We start from the raw sequence: 13,152 nt of genomic DNA, 5'->3' as shown, positions 1-13,152 counted from the left end.
AGAAGTGTTGGAGAGGATGTGGAGAGAAGGGAACTCTCATACACTGCTGGTGGGAGTGCAAACTGGCACAGCTACTATGGAAAACAGCATGGAGATTCCTCAAAAAACTAAGAATAGAACTCCAATACGATCTGGCTATTCCACTGCTGGGTATTTATTGAAAGAACATGAAAACACGAATGAGTAAAGATACATGCACCCCTATGTTCACTGCAGTATTATTCATAATAGCCAAGACTTGGAAGCAACCTAGGTGCCCATCAAGGGACGAATGGATAAAGAAGATGTGGTGTATGTACACAAGGGAATACTACTCAGCCATAAGAAACAATGAAATCCAGCCACTTGTGACAACATGGATGGACCTTGAGGGTATCATGGCAAGTGAAGTAAGTCCGAGGGAGAAAGTCAAATACCATACATCTCACTCATCAGTAGAAGATAAAACAACAATCACATAGAGACAGAAATTGGATTGGTGGTTATCACAGGGGAGGTGGGGAGCGAGGAAGGCGAAAGGTGTGATTAAGCACATGTGTATCCTGAGGGATGGTAATTAGTCTTTGGGGGGTGAACATAATGCAATCTACACAGGAATCGAAATATAATGATGTACACCTGAAATTTATATAATGTTATAAACCAATGTTACAACAACAAAAAGATTTAAAAAGAAGAAACTTCAGAAGCAAATCACTAACAGCTCTCTGGAGCCAGGATATTTCCCAGAGGGATTGAGGAGCTAATCCCTCGGCGTCCTCCGGCGAGGCATACTGGGAGTTGTAGTCTCAGGCCTACCCCACTACCTCTTGGGAGTTGTAGTCCTCGGTCTGGTAAAGAAAAGAAAGGTGCAAGTCCCAAATTTTTAATTAGTCGTTAGGGGGGAAAGGAAGAGGGCAATCCATAATAGCAGGCAAAGTCAAGCTCCGTGGTCCCACCTCAGACTCGCTAGCAGTGGCCGAAGATGCCAGAAGGCGTATCCGAGAAGGACGGGGAGACGTTACGTTGACGCGGGCGTGACCCTGACGGAGGTTTGGCGGGATTTCCGAAAGCCGCCGGGGAGAGCGGGCGCTGAGGCCTGAGACGGAGGCCTGAGGGGGGCCGAGACGCACTCCGAGGCGCGTAGTCGCTAGCCGAAGCTCGCCTGGGTTGTGTGCAGAGGCCGAAGCGACGGAGTAGAGAAGCGGGGCGCAGGCCAGGGGGTCTGGAGTCTGTCCGCGGCGGCCGGGCCCAAGCCAGCGGAGGGAAGTCGGAGCGCGCAGCCCGCCCGAGCGAGCGGCGCTGCAGGCCGAGGTGAGGGTGTCAGGCGCGGCCCGGGCCCCTTTCCGCCGCTGGGCTCGTCCCCGCGGTAGCCGGACCGGCCCCAGGCCCGTGCCCCTCCAGCCGGCTTATGGGGCGCCTCTGCGCCGAGGGAGAAGCTCCAACATGGCGGGGCGGAGCAGGGGCTTGCCCGGGCCCGTCCGACTTTGGGAGCTCGTGGTGGCGAGAACAGCAGCGGAGCCCAGTCTTTAGAGCTGGGAGCAGCCTTGGGGGCCTTTCTTTCCCCCCAGCCACTTTAGGGGCGTGGCCGAGGAAGCCCAGATCCGGGGAGGCGTAAGTGACCTAAAGTCGCAGCTGTTGAGTGTCAAGGCCGGGGTTTCCGGATTTCTGGTCAGCCCTCTCTCCCTCACGCCCTGCTGCGCTCACAAAGTGCCGGCCTCCAGTTGCCGAAAGGAGATTTTCGGTATCCAACGCGCAAGACCGTTTAGTGATGCCTACGGAATGATCTGTAGGGAGATTTGGTTTTTAAAACAACTTCTAAAGTGAAGTGTAATAGACGTATGGAAAAATGCACAGATCAAAGCGTACACAGCTCCATGAATTATTACAAAATGAACATACCTGTGTAATCAGCACTCAAGAAGTAGAATGCTGTCAGCACTTGTTCCCCCTGGTCTAATACTCTCCCGGCTTCTCCCCGAAGGGAGCCACTGTGTTGACGTCTAACGCCCTTGACTAGTTTTGCCTGTTTCTGAATTTTACATAAGTAAGACTGTATGTTTCTATTTTTGTGTCTGGCTTTGGTCAACATTGCCTAGATTCATACATGTCTTTGCGTGTAGCAGTAGTTCTTTGTCGTTGCTATCTTGTATTCCTTATTCATTCTACCCATGGTTGACGTTGGGTTGTTTCTGGTTTTTTGCTTTTATAAGAAAGGCTGCTGAGGACATTTCTGTATACGTTTTGGTGCACATGTGTATGCTTTTCAACGGGTTAATAATAGAGTATTGAAATTCCTGGGTCATAGCATTTGTCTATCTTCAACTTTCACGTGTAATACTAGTTTTCCAAAGTTGTACCAATTTACATTCAAACCAGCAGTGTTTTGAGTGTTTTGTTGTTCCACATTCTTGCTAACACTTGATTTTGTCAATCTTTTTAATTTTAGCTATTCTGGTAGGTGTATAGTTATATTTTGTTGTTTTAATTTTTAATTTTGCTGATTATTAATGAGGTTGAGCGTTTGTTCATACCTTTTTTGGCCGTTTGGATATCTTCTATCGTGAAGGCCTTGTTCAGATCTCTTGCCTGTTTTTCTTCTGGGTTGTCTGTCTTGCTGATTTGAAGGAATTCTTTATATATTCTGATTATCAGCCCCTGGTTATATATGTGGTAAATATTTTCTCCCCTCACTGTAGTTTGACTTTTCATTCTCTTATTAATGGTGTCTTTTGATGGATAGAAGTTCTAAATATAAGTATAGTTCAGTTTTTCAGTCTTTTTCCTTTTTGATTATTGCTTTTTTTTTTTTTTTTTTAAAGATTGGCACCTGAGCTAACAACTGTTGCCAATCTTTTTTTTTCCTGCTTTTTCTCCCCTAATCCCCCCTTTACACAGTTGTACATTCTAGTTGTGGGTCCTTCTAGTTGTGGACTTGGGACAGCACCTCAGCATGGCTTGATGAGGGGTGCCATGTCCGCGCCCGGGATCCGGGCCGGCGAAACCCTGGGCCACCGAAGTGGAGCGCACAAACTTAACCGCTTGGCCATGGGGCCGGCCCCTGGTTACTGCTTTATGTATCTAGTTCAAGAAACCTTTAACCCAAAGTTGTGAAGATACACGTCTACATTCTAAAAGCTTTGTTTTTACATTTAGATCTATAATCTAAATTGGAAATTGATTGTTTTTCTGTGGTGTGAGATAGAGATCAAGTTTATTTTATTCTTTAAGGCTATCCAATCAGCCCAGCACTATTTATTGAAAAGACCATCCTTCCCCCATTACTCTGCTTTGCCATCTTTTCCATAAATTATGAAGGGAGACATTTAAATTTAAATTACATTCAGCTGATTCGATATTTGGAATTATCATAAGCTCAGGTTATGCTAAATCTGCCATCTAAGAGATCTGTACTTGAACCAATTAAGAACAAATGATCATGTCAAGTCTCTAAGAATGGAGATTTCCTATTTGTTATCTTTTGAGTTAAATTTATCCTGATGGTTTAACTGTCCAGGTTGTTTTGGTGTGATTTAGGTTCATTTATTCTGTGGACATCAAGACTTGTTCGCTTTTACTAGTACCTCCTGAAGACAGTTACAGATGTTTTTTGTTCTCAGTTCTTCGTTTCACCCTGAGCAATCTTAACCCTCTCATAATGACCTGACTTGAGCTTTTGGCCTTATGCTTATCTAGAAGGTTTCAGACTAAGCAGGGTACTTGCATGTTATTTATTCATTTGTGCATTCACTGAGGTCCGTAATTGATTAAAATGGTGATCTTTAAATTTCATACACTCCTATTAGAAGCAAAATGTGTGACTACAAGCATGATCCTTGCCTGAGCTGGGAATTTACCTCTCATCTCCATCTATTGTTTCTCTATCAGGAATGGAGGCTTATGGGCAATCATTCTGTACCTTCATTTCACTCCTGTCCCACCACCCCCAAACCCTGCTTGCTGGAAGGGAACAATGGAACTGAAGCAGTTTAACCGTTCACCTTTTTTTTTTTTTTTAATTATAAGTAGAGTCCCAGAAAGTCTGCATTCATTTGCCAAATATTTACCAAACACCTGACAGTTATGATGTATTGTAGAGTGTATAGAAATAAATAAAATTTGGCCCCTACTCTCAAGGAATATGAAGCAGGGGACCAGGGGCATGTAGTTGATCTAGTTAAGCTATGCATCTTTAAGAAGCAAAATAGTCCTGGCTCTCCCTAGTCTTTCTGATACAACTAGCAAAGTAGAAGGGAAAGCTGGTGAGAGATTTGTTCTTTTTCCTGCCATGAGTCGGTCAGTGAATAGACCAAAAGCCTAGCAAGGAATTCTTCAGAGATTTATTGTAAACCTGAGTTTGCAGCTCTTTACTTTTAGTGTTCTTCCTGATGGCCATCTGTATTTTTCAGTCTTGAACACTGAGCAATGGCTATGCAGATGCAGCTTGAAGCAAATGCAGATACTTCAGTGGAAGAAGAGAGCTTTGGTCCACAACCTGTTTCACGGTTAGAGGTATGTGTTAGTTGCTAATTTTGGAACTACAATACTGGACTAGATTCTTCTACCTATTGGGAGAAATCACAACTTTTACAAATACCATTGGTTTACTACCTCAAATCAAGACCCAAGTTAGAGTTTTCAAGGGCATTGTCAAGGATCCTGTGGAAAGGCTTAAGATAGTTGCTAAACATGTCTGTCTAGATCTCTTCTTTTGTTGAGAATTCTCCTCCTAATTTATCATTTTTCTTTCTCAGAGCTGGATTGTCAGAAACTAAGAAACCCTAGGATCCCATGGCGGAGTCATTTGTACTAAGTATGAAATTACTGTTCAGGGAATTACAGTGGCCAGGGCCAGCTATATGGGAAGGAGACAGGAGCAACATCTCTCCATTGACCCAGATCTGTGCTGAAGTTAGTAGGAAGACAGCTGTCATAGAGAGGCAGAAGGGCTTGAAGTGTGAAGGTATAAGAGCCAGGCTCTAGCTTAGGACTCTGCACAAGAGCTGGGGCCTTGCACTATTTCTGCCCACTGTACAGAGGCCCCGGTGTGAGTGCAGCTGACATGGGCCAAAAGAAGTAGGAGTGAAAGCAGAGAAAGCCTTCATTCTTCTGTTTCTTTACACATATTCCTCCCATCCCCAGCTAAGCTTCAGGACTCCAGAAGTTACTTAAATGGGTTTGTGATAAACATTAGAGAGTTTAGAGTCATAACTTGTTATCGTGAGCATCCTTAAATACACATGTGTATTGCTTATTGCTTAAATATTAATAGCAGACATGGTTTGTATGGGCAGATACTATTCTCTCCCCTCTCCAAACCTTCCCTGACCCCCAAATACATAGACATCTCCCCATGCTTTCCCCCAAGTCATGGTTTCGGTGGCTAATAAAACCAAAGCTGACTTTGTATATAGGGAGGAAGAGGTACCTTTAGGTGGCTTGTTTTGAGAAGTATGTATGTAAGTCCCTGACCAAAAGTAGTTTTCCCCATTCTTAATTCAGTTGTTAGAGCAGAGCTTTCTAGTCATTGTGCTGCCAAAAGGATATTGATATGCTAAGATACTGTTCTTCTTAGCTCTGGGGCAACCTTATCAGTTTACCCTAGCTTAGTGTAGACGATATTATTTTTTGTGTGTGCTTGATATGGGAAACACTGGTTTAAAGTGGCCATTTAGGGCTTAGGGTCTCAAAGTTCATTTAGAGTCCCAGGCATAAAAGGTCGAGAGTTGCAGGTTTATTCCCAGTGCTTAGGAATTACTGGTTTAATCTCATTTCGTGATGAGTCCATTATAAGAGTTTTAATATACATGACATAGTGCTAGTTTAAAACTGGTTTTGCTAATGAAAAGGTTGATAATTTGTTATTAAATACCTCATATGTAGGGCACACTTTTCAAAGCTTTTGCATATAATATCACAGTTCTCAAAAAGAGCTCTGTGAAGTAGGTAGGGCAAATATCCACACTGGACAGTTGAGAGAACTGAAGCTTAAATTTATCCCTGGTTTTCTTCACTTGTAGCAATGTGGCATAAATGCCAATGATGTGAAGAAATTGGAAGAAGCCGGATTCCATACTGTGGAGGCTGTTGCCTATGCACCAAAGAAGGAGCTAATAAATATTAAGGGGATTAGTGAAGCCAAAGCTGATAAAATTCTGGTAAGTACTGCTTATGTAACCTAGGGAGGCATTAGTGGAAATAGTACAAAGGGGTATACAGTGAAAAGTGGTGGTCTTTCTCCTTCTATCCCTCATTGTTGACAGGATGACCCTGTCCCCCTTTTCAGAGGTGACTGCATTACCAGTTAATTATCTTTGTATGTACCTCCTTGCATAAATTGGAATTTTCTCTAGGGAATTACAGTATCATGGGTTATGACATAAATACTGCCAAATTGACTACCACTTTGCACTCCTACCAGCAGTGAGTGGTGTGTACCTTATCTTTCTGGATATTATGATGTCATGCCTTAGAAATATATTCGTTAGTATGCAGCCACTAAAAACAGTTTTGAAGATTATTCATTGACATAGGAAAATGTTCCTGATATAAGAAAGCAGCTTAACAAAACATGCGTGTATGTATGTATACACACATGAATATACGTGTGTGTGTATATGTGCTTGATTTTTGTTTTTAAAAATGTGTGTTTGTGTATAGCACATACACTGGGGGTAAATACACTACAATATTAACTGTTATTTCTGGATGGTAAGAATGTGAACAGTTTTTATTTTGCCTCAGTTTTCTGAAGTTTCTACATTTTTTTTTTTTTAAAGATTTTATTTTTTTCCTTTTTCTCCCCAAAACCCCCCAGTACATAGTTGTATATTTTTCAGTTGTGGGTCCTTCTAGTTGTGGCATGTGGGATGCTGCCTCAGCATGGTTTGATGATCAGTGCCATGTCCACGCCCAGGATTCTAACTGACGAAACACTGGGCCGCCTGCAGCGGAGCGCGCGAACTTAACCACTCAGCTACGGGGCCAGCCCCATACATTTTCTATAATAAACATATATTACTTTTAAATAGACAAGCTGTTTTTATCACTTGAAAGTCATATTAATTAGTCTCTCTGTGTATAATCTGTTAATTAATCACAGGCAAGATTCTTTAATGATGACCAGAGAATGTGATTTCAAATGATGACCTTAGTTTTTTTACATTAATAAATGACATAAAAATGATTTTACTGGCTTAGCGGAAATGAGGTAGTAACTTAATAATCTCTTATACTATATAGCACTTTAACTTTGAAATCCCATCCTTTTCACTATATTCTCATTTGGCCTTCATAACGACACAGAGAGAGAGGTAGGGCCAGGATTCTGCCTGTTTTACAGATGTGGAAGCTTAGGCACAGTGGTTCAGTGATTTATCCAAGGTCATACAGATGATGGCAGAACTAAGACGAGAACCCAGTTATTTTCATCCTATTATACTGTGATCCTTTGTTGTCTCCCTCCAAGGTCTTATTATTCTTGGGTCAGACATCTTTAGCACCCATAATTCCCCATGATTACATTTTATTTTATGCACTTATCCTCTGGTATTTATATAGTTACACAGTTTGATTGGCTTTACCCTTGAACTTTTATATAGTGTAAAGCAAATATTTATCTATAAAGTTATGTTTTCATATTTTGTGTTGATTCCTGTTACAGTTTCACAGAAATTTTCTCTGAAAAAGAATCTTCAAAAGCCAAAGAATCTTCAAAAAGAATGCATTTGTTATTATTGGGAGCTTCCGCACATGTAGTTCTGCCATGTAGCTTAGTCAAATGGACAATATCTGAGATTTGTTTGTACTTATTTAATATCTCATACATTAATATATGCACAACCCAGTATTATACTAAGAGCTTGAAATTTGTAAGCACTGGCAGGGCTGTTATTCCATTTATTTAGTACCAGTCTGTGATAGTAAGCCACTCAGGGCTCAAAAATCATAAGTAATTCTTAATTTAAGTCCTTGGAGTAAAGGTGTTGCCATCCATGGAAGTATGAAATTGTCATTTATTGGATTACTCAAATAAATAAATGTTTGTTGAAGTGGTGACTTAATTGAAAATAAAAGTTCTGAGTCCCTAATGCCTCATTGAAAGATTGTGATGTTGACTAAGCCAGTAGGTGGCTCTAAAGTCTGTTGTTTCTTTCTGGGCATGGATTTTTGACTGAACAGATCCTGACAGGGTCTTTGCTTATGCCTTGTCAGACATTAGTTTTAAAAATCAAATCCAGTGTTTTGTTTCTGTGAAAACATATATACAAACCTGTAATAAGTGAAATGAGATGTGCAAAGTGATATAGATAGGTCTTTTTATTTTTCTGTCCTCTTTGATTTCAGACATTTTATGAGTTTCTGGTGGGTAAAGACTGTGTTATTTGCTTTTAAAGGTTAAAGAATATTTGGTCAGTCACAGTGGCTATCCCCTCCCATTCCCCCAAAGTCTTTGGAACTGAGACTTTCAGCAAGAAGATCCACTGTCACAGTGGAGAAAGGAAACTAAAGAAAAGAAAAATCGTGTTCAAAATATAAATCAAAGTGGTTTCTTAACAAGAGAGAGAGATATGGTGAACAAAACAACTCATTCAGAAGGTGGCAGATTCTTCTGTGGTCGTCTTCACATTTTCAAAGTTTAATGTAATTGTAATTGGCTTTTGTTGAGCTCTGCTCTCTTGGTGCACTATGACAGTACTGACAGATTCAGCATGGATTTTTTTTGTAATATTTTTCTTTTACTTGCCATTCTATGTAGTGTCCAAGGATTTGGTAGTTCTTAGCTATTGAAAACTCCAACAGATTTAACACTTCTGCCTAGCACAGATGAAAGCCGGCTTATTGTGTAAGAATAGAAGTAAAGTTCTGCCAAATTACAGTTGCCTGGTTTTACTTCAGATTTCACTTTGGTTATAATATTCTGTTTTTTTAAGAACTCCTAGACTAGAAAATGTAGAGGTTAAAATCACTAGAAGGGAAAGCATCTCCTATGAGTATTTTTTCTTCAACTTTTTTCTTTTCTCAAAAGCCCCCTAGTACATAGTTGTATATTCTAGTTGTGAGTGCCTCTCTTTGTGCTATGTGGGACGCCCCCTCACTATGGCTTAAGGAGTAGTGCCATGTCCGCACCCAGGATCTGAACCAACAAAACCCTGGGCCACCAAAGCAGAGCGCACAAACCTAACTACTTGGCTATGGGGCTGGCCCCCCACCCCTTTTTTTTAATTATTATTATTCATTTTAAATATGAGGAAGATTCGCCCTGATCTAACATTCACCACCAATCCTCCTCTTTTTGCTGAGGAAGATTGACCCTGAGCTAACGCCTGTGCCCATCTTCCTCTATTTTATATGTAGGACACCTGCCACAGCCTGGCTTGATAAGTGGTGCATAGGTCCACGCCCAGGATCCGAACCTGTGAACCCCAGGCTGCCAAAGTGGAGCATGGGAACTTAATTGCTACGCTACCCGGCCAGCCCCTTCTTCAACATTTTGTTATTAAAATTTTTGAACTTACTGCAAAGCTTGAAAGAATTTTACAATGAACACGTATATACCCGTCAAGTAGACTCTACCATTAACATTTTAATATGCTTGCTTTATCACCTATTTATCTCTCAATCCAGTGATCAGTGTATCTTGGAATTTTTCTATGCTTTTCAAAGAAAGTTGCAGATGTCAGTACAATTCCTCCTAAATATTTTAGCATATATTAACTAGAGTTCAATATTGGTTTATAGTTCCCCCCCTTGGTATTTTTATTTTCTAATTTTCATTAATCTTCATTCATCTTGAAGATTAGAAGTTATGGGAAGAGACATCACAGAAAAAAGAAGGGAAGAAATTCTCAAAGAAATAATACAAGAAAATTTCCCAGAGCTTAAGGGAAGCAGAAGTCTTACATAGTAAGACCCACACCTAGATACATCATTGTGAAATTTTAGTATACCAGTCATAAAGAGAAGATTCAGAGAGAAAAAACCTAAGTGACCTGAAAAAACCAAAAATCAGAAAGACAGCACATTTCTTATCAGAAATCTGGATGGTAGAAGCTAGTAGAGCAATGCCTTCAAAGATCTGAGAGAAAATAATTTTGAACTTAGAATTCTATTGTAGTAATATTATTAATCAAGTATTAGGGGAGAATAAAACATTTTCAGAAATAGAGGAATTCTGAACGTTTTTCTCTTGTCCACTCTTAGGAAGTTACTTGAGAATATACTTTACCAAAATGAGGGTGGAAAACAAAATCTAGGTTAGAGTGACTCCAACTCAAGTACTCAGTGAAGGAAGACCCAGGACAGTAGCTAGCCTGGAGAGCAGACAGCCCAGTTTGGAGAAGGAAAGGAGATCGTCAGGGGGAAAGAAGGATTCAATAGAATACATAGTAAGATTGAGAGGTTGGAAAATTTGAGAAATGATAAAGTCAGACACTTGAGGAAGACATCGCTCAGTTATAAAAGTAAGGTAAAATGGAGCATGATTTTGAAACTGGTGGTGTATAAAAAAGAATGAATTTGAGTTTGACAGTAGAAATCTTTGAGAGACATAGGGTTGTTAACATTGGAGCCTTAGTGAAAGAATTGTATTTCTAGCACACCATTTGGTTCTGCAATGAATTATATTTACAAAGCTATAATATAAACATGGTAATGAATTTTCAAGAGAAGTATTAAGTAGTAGACAAGTTTAAAGAATAATGCGACTCACTACTTAGCTGTTCATTGATTTTTTCTTTTTGTTGTAGCAAATTTTGAATTACAAGTTTAATCTTTTTACTTGCTGTAGATCTATTCAGTTTTTCGTTTTTTGTTTTTTATAGTCAAACTAAGATAATTTATTTTACTGAATTTAGACTCGAATTCAATTATTCAGTGCCTTGGCTTGGATTCTTTTTCTAGAGTGAGTTTTAATAGTTTGTATCTAGGAATTTCCCTATTTCATCTAAGTTATCTGATTTGTTGGCATGGAGTTTTATTTTTGTAAGATTAGTGGTAGTGTTCCCTCTTTCACTTCTGATTTTAGTGATTTGAGCCTTTTTTTCTTGGTCTAGCCAAAGATTTATCAATTGTGTTCATCTTTTCAAAGAACCAACTTCTGGTTTTCTTGATTTTCTCTATTATATTTCTATTCTCTATTTCATTAGTTTCCGCTCTAATCTTATTTCCTTCCTTCTGCTTGCTTTATGGTTAGTTTGCTCTTCTTTTTCTAGGATCTTAAGATGGAAGGTTAGGTTATTGATTTGAGATCTTTCTAACAGAGGTGTTTACAGCTATAAATTTCCCTTTAAGCACTGCTTTTGCCACATCCCATAAGTTTTGGTATATTGTGTCTTCATTTTCTTTCATCTCAAAGTATTTTATAATTTCCCTTGTGATTTCTTCTTTGACTCATTGGTTATTTAGGAGTGTAATGTTTAATTTCCACATATTTGTGAATGCATTTATTTTTAAATTTTGGAATCAACCTATAGATTGATCATTGAAGGCTTATCAATGACTACAAAATAGGATATAAATGTTCTCAACCTTGACAATGTATAAGAAAAGGTACACCTGACAGAAGGGGAAGTAGACATGGAGGTAAAGGACAAATGTCCTCATTTAAGGTAGTTGAAAGTTACAGTCTGTGATTGATGGACCAGGAAATCAAGGTTTAAATATGTTGTTAGACTTTGTATTATAGTGTTAATTTATCATAAATCAGGTGAAGTACGCATGTGGGTCTATAATTTCTTTTTCTTTTTTTTTTTTTTTTACTACATGAATGTGTTACTTAAATTGGCAATTAAAAAGTTAGTCTTCATGGAGTCTCTAAGTTAGTTTATCTTTTAGTTGCCAGAGAGAGAAATTAATCCTAGAACTAGAACTACTAGTATTTTGATGACTTTTTAAAGAGAAATCATTCTGGAAATTTTGTTAGCTGTCGTCTCTTTCTATTGCATGCATGCTTCTTGTTTTACTAAGTATATTTTGTTGATTTGACATTTCTTATTTTTCCCAGACTGAGGCAGCTAAATTAGTTCCAATGGGTTTCACCACTGCAACTGAGTTCCACCAAAGGCGATCAGAGATCATACAGATTACTACTGGCTCCAAAGAGCTTGACAAACTACTTCAAGGTGTAGTAATCCCTTATCATATGTTGTGAACTGCAGTTAGCAAAGCATCCAGGTCACAGAACAAAACTGAAGTATTTGGGTAGAATTTATGTGTTAGCTATGATTGAGAGAGAAGAGAAGGATCCACACTGAAGAAGTAAGACTGCTGCAGGCTGGAACCTGACTTATAAAATACTAAAGTTATCTTCCAGTTAAATAATTTAATCTCCATTTAATATTGTAGTCAGAGAGTAAGCGCCCTCTGCCTAAAGAAATAATTATAACGTTCTACTCTACTACAAGGTTGACAATCTGATGATTGGTTAAAAAATTCCATGTTTTGGATGGACCTTGAGGGTATTATGTTAAGTGAAATAAGCCAGAGAGAGAAAGATGAACTCTGTATGACTCCACTCATAGGTGGAAGTTAACATATAGACAAGGAGATGTGATCGGTGGTTAGCAGGGGAGAGGGGGGTTGGGGGAGGGCGGAGGGCACAAAGGGTGAAGTGGTGCACCTACGACATGACTAACAATGATGTACAACTGAAATTTCACAAGGTTGTAAACTATCATAATCTTAATTAAAAAAAAAATTCCATGTTTGAATACTACATTGTAGTACACACTAACCTTCAAGACTTTATGGAAAGCTGTAAAAGTTTTAAAACTTTTGAAAACATTGCTGTCCTAAATTATTGCAAAGTTAGATTTGGTTCTTGTTGCTTCCCCAAATATTTAATAATTTAAGTGCCCCCCCCCCCCTTTTTTTTTCCTTCTTCCAAAGCCCTCTGGTACATAGTTGTGTATTTTTTAGTTGTGGGTCCTTCTAGTTGTGGCATGTGGGGTGCTGCCTCAGCATGGCTCGGTGAGCAGTACCACGTCCGCACCAGGATTTGAACTGGCGAAATCCTGAGCCACCAAAGCAGAGCGCGCAAACCCAACCGCTTGGCCACGGGGTCTGCCACAAGTTTTTTTTTTTAGGGTGCAACATAGCATGAGTTCGAGAATCACACTCAAATTTGAGTGTTAGCTCTCCTGTCCCCCCTCCCAGGATTTACTGGCTGTATTA

At 39.6% G+C, this 13,152-nt stretch overlaps 2 protein-coding genes across 3 annotated transcripts in view; one reads left to right on the top strand and one right to left on the bottom strand.

The window, feature by feature from the left end:
• Positions 1-597: 597 nt before the first annotated feature.
• LOC139084085 (uncharacterized) lies at positions 598-2,071 on the bottom strand. The gene is made up of 3 exons (XM_070624949.1): positions 1,882-2,071; positions 939-1,387; positions 598-830 (listed from the first exon to the last, which is right to left on the bottom strand). Exons 1-3 carry the CDS (start codon positions 2,069-2,071, stop codon positions 795-797), a joined length of 675 nt encoding a protein of 224 aa, XP_070481050.1. The 3' UTR covers positions 598-794.
• Positions 1,019-13,152, top strand: part of RAD51 (RAD51 recombinase) — a 29,977-nt gene continuing 17,843 nt past the window's right edge. Inside the window, exons 1-4 of one of the 2 annotated variants that reach the window (XM_008540631.2) lie at positions 1,019-1,293; positions 4,389-4,491; positions 6,000-6,137; positions 11,984-12,101. In XM_008540631.2, the coding sequence (XP_008538853.1) occupies positions 4,405-4,491; positions 6,000-6,137; positions 11,984-12,101 (343 nt within the window). In that variant the 5' untranslated portion in view covers positions 1,019-1,293; positions 4,389-4,404. Of the gene's footprint in view, positions 1,594-4,388; positions 4,492-5,999; positions 6,138-11,983; positions 12,102-13,152 lie in introns of both variants that reach the window. The other variant, XM_070584167.1, reaches the window with a different exon arrangement.

This window comes from Equus przewalskii, chromosome 1 (genome assembly GCF_037783145.1).
Source record: "Equus przewalskii isolate Varuska chromosome 1, EquPr2, whole genome shotgun sequence".
In the NCBI taxonomy this organism is placed as follows: Eukaryota; Metazoa; Chordata; class Mammalia; order Perissodactyla; family Equidae; genus Equus; species Equus przewalskii.
Note: the sequence above shows the minus strand (reverse complement) of the source record. Positions and strands in the feature narration are given on the sequence as shown.